General features: G+C 48.7%; 1 protein-coding gene across 1 annotated transcript; it reads right to left on the reverse strand.

Annotated features, from left to right (window-relative positions):
* Positions 1–1888: 1888 nt before the first annotated feature.
* Positions 1889–7180, reverse strand: LOC129758063 (uncharacterized). The gene has a single exon (XM_055755494.1). It carries the CDS (start codon positions 7178–7180, stop codon positions 1889–1891), a length of 5292 nt encoding a protein of 1763 aa, XP_055611469.1.

A 7180-nucleotide genomic window follows, 5' to 3' on the forward strand; every position in this document is an offset into this window, starting at 1 on the left:
ATTTTTGTCATTTTTGTCATTTTTGTCATTTTTGTCATTTTTGTCATTTTTGTCATTTTTGTCATTTTTGTCATTTTTGTCATTTTTGTCATTTTTGTCATTTTTGTCATTTTTGTCATTTTTGTCATTTTTGTCATTTTTGTCATTTTTGTCATTTTTGTCATTTTTGTCATTTTTGTCATTTTTGTCATTTTTGTCATTTTTGTCATTTTTGTCATTTTTGTCATTTTTGTCATTTTTGTCATTTTTGTCATTTTTGTCATTTTTGTCATTGTTCGGGCACGGCCGATGGGGGGGTTCGGATTTCGGGGAATTTCTTTCCGTCTCCAGTCGACGGCATCCACCAACACAGGAACTCCAGGTGAGTCGCACAATTGATGGCACAGCAGCTGATCGCCCCTTCGGGGGGAAGATTTCGTTTGCACTTGGGGGTGTACGTTGATGTGTTGAAAACACTTCGCAATTCGATTGCGGTTCTACTACTATCACTTGATTTCGGATGCACTTATTGAAAGTCGCTTTATTGGACTAATTACTAATTTATTAGCGAAGTGAAAAATCCGTGTGTAGTATTCAACGTTACAATCTATTCTATTCTAAAAATGGCTTACTTTCTATTCTATGAGCGGTTTCATACTCTCTCGAAGAAAGCTTTTATGTTAAGAGAGAGTTATGCTTATCCTAGGGTACATATACAAATAGTGGTGTTTTCGAGCAAATTAATTACAGTGTCAAGTGAACATAAATTAGACACATATTAAAAACTAAGAGTATGGATGGTATTTCCTGACCGGTACAGTACCGATCATTCCGGCCACCTTGAAACTGCTGTTTCAACGCATTTCGGACCACTTGATTACGGCCTCCTCAGTCGGTTGGACCATGCGACACCGTTGGATCAGGGGACATAGTTGGACCAAGGTACCCGGCTGAACCAGGAGACACGGTTGGACCAAGAAACGCAGCTGACACGTCGCACATCGAGGACTCTGCTTCGGCACTGGTGCAGAATCTGTGAACATAAAAAAAAAGACCCGGTAGACCGAACGGCGTAGGGTAAGGTTATAGGAACGCTAATCACCTGTTAGCGCCCCATTAGCGCGTTGAGCAACGTTCGGCGTGCTCTACCGATCTTTGTAGATTCTGCTACCATGTGGATGTATGTGGGCGATCTCGATCGGCTATAATGCTGGTGAACGAAGGAACTGCGACGATGTACGACAGTGGACGGTCTGGAATCGATAAAAGACCCGGTAGATCGAACGATTTGGATTAAGGTAATAGGAACGCTAATCACCTGTTAGCGCTCCTTTAGCGCGTTGAGCAACGTTCGGCGTGCTCTACCGGTCTTTGAAGATTCTGCGTTGCGGCTTGGTACATGGTGACGGAATATTAATGGAGTAATGATTGAGATAGGATCTGAAATCAACGAAGACCAGGTAGATCGAACGAGAAAAAGTGAAATATTGGAACGCTAATCACCTATTAGCGCTCACAATGCGCGTTGAGCTACATTCGGTGTGCTCTACCGGTCTTTGAAGATCAATCTTGTTGAAAAAATGGCAGGCTTAACAGGGCATCTAGGGATCTGTAAACAGCAAAGATCCGGTAGATCGAACGGTAAAGTAGATATATTGGAACGCTAATCACCTTTTAGCGCTTGGAATGCGCATCGAGACACATTCGGCGTGCTCTGCCGATCTTTGGAGATTGATCTCGTTGAAACGAACAATGGCTAGGCTCTACAGGACACATACGGATCTGGAAGCAGCAAAGACCCGGTAGATCGAACGGTTTAAAGAATAAATTTGGAACGCTAATCACCTGATAGCGCTCCATTAGCGCGTTGAGCACGTTCGGCGTGCTCTACCGGTCTTTGTAGTTTCTGCTAATCTTCGGTGGTTGTCGGGTCAACGTCTTGGATGCTGGCGGTGGGTAAGATGGCTATCCGGTTCACCGCTCTGACGACGTCATCACGCTTGGCTGTCTTCAGTCCCACAACACGAACAACTCCATCTCGGCCGGGATGAAGTTTTGTGATGCGACCTAGTGGCCACAAGGCTGGTGGTAAGTTGTCTTCCTTGATTACCACGATTTTTCCAACCTCCACCGGAACCGCCGATTTGCTCCCCTTCCTAGCGCGAGTTTGTAGTTGGGCGAGATATTCGGGATACCAACGAGCCCAGATACCCTGCATCCGTTTTGTGGTGAGCTTCCAATGGTCGAGATGGTTGTCGGGCTTTGCAGTAACATCCACATCGTCAACGGCTTGCAAGTTGGTGCCCACAAGGAAGTGTCCTGGAGTTAACACCTCGAGATCATCGGTTTCCGTCGGGATCGGGGTGATTGGACGTGAATTAAGGCACATCTCCACTTCAGCGAGCAGTGTGGTCATGTCCTCGTAGCTCATGTTCGTGTGTCCTATCTCACGTAGAATATGGTGTTTGGCAGACTTCACTGCAGCTTCCCATAATCCACCGAAATGCGGAGCTCGCGGGGGAATGAATTTCCACTGGATTCTTTCCGTTGCACACCAGTTGAATATCTGCTCCCTGTCTTCGCTGTTTTTCTTCAGCATGTCGTACAATCGGTGAAGAGCGTTCGATGCACCTTTGAAAGCTGTTCCGTTGTCCGAATGAATTTCCCTCGGGCGACTGCGACGGGCAACGAAGCGACGAAGTGCTGATAGAAAGGCGGGCGTTGACAGATCCGACACCAACTCAATGTGAACGGCCTTCGTAACGAAACATACGAAAATGGCACCATATGCCTTTGTTGGACCATGACGACGAATCGGTGACTTGATAAAAATGGGCCCGAAATAGTCGACTCCACACACAGCGAATGGACGATCTTGGATCACACGGGATTTTGGTAGATCTGCGGAGCTTTGCTCAACGAGGGTCGGCTTCTGCCGAAAGCATTTCATACAGCCATGGTACGTTTGGCGAGCTAAATTTCTTCCTCCATGAATCCAGTATCTTTGGCGAATAGTGGCAATCATCAGCTGCGGTCCAGCATGCAAAAGCGTTCGATGGTAATGCTCCGTAATAAGCCTTGCCAGTGGATGCTTAGCCGAGAGAACTGCTGGATGTTTGACACTCTGCGCAACGTCTGCATTCCTTAGGCGACCACCAACGCGAATAATACCATCATCACAGAGGAAAGGACGTAGGTATCGTAACTGCGACGACAGCGGATTTCTTGTACGTTTGGGGTTTTGGAACTCGGAGAGCTCTTCCGCGTATAGCTGTGACTGGGCTAATCGGAGCAGCGCACGATCTGCCTCGGCTAAATCTTCAGCTGAAAGGTAGACGATCGCTAACTCATTGGGTGTAGGGAACGGCGTAACTAGTTGATTTTTCCTCCTTATAGCTGCAGCTTGGAGTGCCTTGATGTATTTGATACAAGCGGCTGTTACCCGGTTGAGTCGCTTGAACGTTGAATACCGAGTGAACAGCTGGTCTGCAAAATCCTCTTTTTCGGAAACGGTGGCAGCTAAACTGACAGAAGGACTTTCTTCAGCGACCTCTGGTGAATCATTCTCCGGCAAAACACATCGTGGCCAATATTCCGATGACGACGACAGCCAATCTGGACCGTTCCACCATCGAGCTTGGTTGAGAAGTTCGGAGGGCTGTAGTCCACGAGAAAGTTCGTCGGCTGGATTCTGCACTCCCGGGACGTGTCTCCAATTGAAACCTTCAGTGCCAGTCTGGATAGCAGTAACGCGATTGGCAACAAAGGTTCTCCATCGATGCGGTGGCGACCTCAACCATTGGAGGACTGTGGTTGAGTCAGACCAGAAATAAACGTGTTCTGATGACCCAATCGCGCCTTGTACCTTCCGGAACAACTTTGTGGATAGAACAGCTGCGCATAGCTCCAAACGTGCAATCGAATGTTTCTTGGCCAAAGGAGCAACCTTGGATTTGGAGGTCAACAACCGCACTCTGATTTCGCCAGCAAACTCGGAACGAACGAAGCAACAAGATCCATATGCAGCTTCAGATGCGTCACAGAAGAAATGGAGCTGGATCGAACAATCTGCATATCCGTTGACAAACCGAGGAATTCGAATATCGGCTAAAATGTAGAGCGTTGCATGGAACTGCTTCCACTCCTCCTGCAGCTTCGAAGGCAGAGGCCGATCCCAATCGTACGGTTCGTCCTTTTCTGATCTAAGTCGCCACAACTGTTGCATGAACAGCTTGGCCAGTGTTATAGCTGGCCCGACGAGGCCCAGCGGATCGAAAATCCTCGCTATGTAGGAGATTACTTTCCTCTTGGTCAGCACCGACGCAGGAAGTGGAAGGTTGATGTTGAACCGCAGCATATCAGTTCGAGTATCCCAAACTAGGCCGAGAGTCGATACCGATTGATCTTCGTTCAAGTCATGCAGTGGATCGATGGCAAGGTCTGCAGATGGAACGTCTACAAGAGCCGATCGGTTGTTAGAAGCCCACTTTCTCAGCTGAAATCCGGCAGACTGACACATCGCGGACATCTGGCGGCGTTTTTGTATAGCGGACTCTAGATCGTTGGCACCGGATAGTAAATCATCCATGTAGTAGTCATCGATGGCTTCGGCTGCGACTGGGAACCTATCTCCTTCATCAATGGCTAGCTGCTTCAAAACACGAGTTGCCAGGTACGGAGCTGAAGCGGTTCCGTAAGTAACGGTGCGGAGTTCGTAAGTATCCAACGGTTCAGAAGGGTTCTCCCTCCAAAGGATTCGATGAAAGGGCTGATCATCGGGATGTAAATTAACTTGACGGTACATTTTTTCAATGTCCGCCACAAGAGCGATGGCCTTTATACGGAATCGAAGGGTGATGGACAGCAGATCCTGTTGGACGACCGGACCGACGAGCAGCATATCGTTCAGCGAATACCCGGATGTGGTCTTGCAAGAAGCGTCGAATACCACGCGTACCTTGGTGGTTGTGCTGGCTTCCTTGAAGACCGGGTGATGTGGCAGATAGCAGTGTGGTTTGTTATCGACGACAGGATCTATCTTAAACATGTGTTCAAGTTGTGCGTATTCTTCGATGAATTTGTGGTAGGCCATTTTGGTGGAGTCATCTCGCTGTAGGCGGCGTTCTAAGCTGTAGAACCGGCGAATTGCGATCATGCGAGAGTCTCCAAGGGTGATCTGGGAATCATCAGTCCGGGGCAGCCGTACGACGTACCTTCCATCGTGATTTCGAGTGGTGGTGCTGGCAAAAATCTCTTCGCACTTCCGTTCTTCTGCTGAGAGGTTTTGGCCTTCATCGACGGTGTCCAGCTCCCAGAAACGTTCCAGAGTACAGTCCAAGTTCTGGTCAACGGCGGAGATGTAGCACGCTCGTGGTGCGGTGGTGGAGCCGGTCGTTACCTTGCCGGAAACTGTCCAGCCAAAGTGTGTGTCCACCAAGAACGGGAATCCGTTGCCAAGAGATTGGCGAACGCCGGTGTGGAGCTCGTGATAGCACTCTCCACCGATGATTATATCGATCGTAGCTGGAACATTGAAATGGACATCCGCCAAAGGCACTTCAGGAATGTTCCACGTAGATGTGTCGATAGGTATTGTGGGCAGATTTGATGTCGGCTTCCTCATAACTAGAAAATCGAGTGTGGTGGAGAAGTCACTGTTCCTGGAAACTATCTTGGCCGTTAGCTGGTGCTTGATGCGCTTGACGGACTCTCCTATTCCCGCAACTGAGATGTCCACGGGGCTTTGTCTAGTGGCGAGCTCGTTCGCCAGCTTCTTCGTAATAAAGTTAGACATCGCTGCAGAATCCAGAAGAGCGCGTGCTGGAATTTGCCTTCCATACCGATCGACCACTAGAAGCGCAACTGTTTCCAGTAGAACCGTCGAGTTGGAATGCACAGATAAGTTGATTGCTGGCGGGCTGAGTGAACCACTGGTGCCTTGAATCGCCGACGTGGGTTGCGGGGCTGGTTGATCGTGCAACATAGTGTGGTGCTTAGCTTGGCAGTTTCTACAAACAAACTTCGACTTGCACGCTCGTGCCTGGTGATTTGAACGGAAGCAGTTTCGGCAAAGACTGTGCCTCGTAACTAGTTCTCGCCGCTGGGAGATCGACAGCTTCTTGAATGCTGGACACTGGTGCAAAGGGTGCGTTTTGGAACAACAGTGACACTGTTGTGTGCTGGATTGTGACTCGGATGTTGCTGCGTTGACGACGGATTTGATCGCTGACGGCTTCTTCGGTGTTTGTCCGGCCACCCTGGAAACAGTCAACACTGTTGAACGGTGCTGCAGATCACTGGCAACGGATTTCAGCATTCGAACATGTTGGATCAAAAAATCGATGAGCTCGTCGTACTTTACTTCGTCCTTTTGACGAGTATCTTGCTCCCAAGCGCGGATCGTTGCTGCATCCAATTTATTCGAAAGAATGAAAATAAGTGGAGTGTCCCAGTGCTCTACTGGCTCGCCCAATTTTCCCAATGCCTTGACATGTCGCTGAAAGTCATCAACCAGAGTGTTGAGGTCCTGTGCTGACTCACGCTTTATCGATGGGAGATTGTACAGGCCTCGAAACAATTCCTTCCTGAGAAACCGTTTATTATCGTACCGCTTCTTCAGTGCATCCCATGTCGACAAATAGTTGTCCGCTTGGATGTCCACAGACTCAAACGGCTTCTTAGCTTCTCCCTCCAGTGACTGTAGAAGATATTGCAGCTTGTTCACGATCGGAATATCTTCGTTGCAGTGGATCATTGAGATAAAGTTATCACGAAACGAGATCCAACGCGACTCATCTCCGCTGAACTTCGGCAGATCGATTTTCGGCAAACGATGGTGGAAACTAGCAGACATGTTGTGTGAAGACGATGCGTGCATGATCGTCGAACTCAACGGATGCTCCCTACTTTCCAGTTTGGACAGCAAAAAACCTTTCGCCCTGCAGAATCGATCCTCAAAATCCGCCCGAAACTCTAGATGACCTTCAAACCTCTCTTCGTGATCGCCCAGCTCAATATCATTCTGCACGTTCAGGAACAGCTCGTTGCACTTGTTTAGCGCCTCCAAACGCACCGCAACCTGGCAACAATCCCGTTCATAGGTGTACTCCGCAATGAACTTCTCCACCACATCTCGCTCGGCACACGCTCGTCGTCGCGTCAGAAGGTCCGCTGCTAATTTCTTCTCCGCCTTGCTAGCCAT

The sequence above is a fragment of the Uranotaenia lowii genome, chromosome 1 (genome assembly GCF_029784155.1).
Source record: "Uranotaenia lowii strain MFRU-FL chromosome 1, ASM2978415v1, whole genome shotgun sequence".
Taxonomy (NCBI): Eukaryota; Metazoa; Arthropoda; class Insecta; order Diptera; family Culicidae; genus Uranotaenia; species Uranotaenia lowii.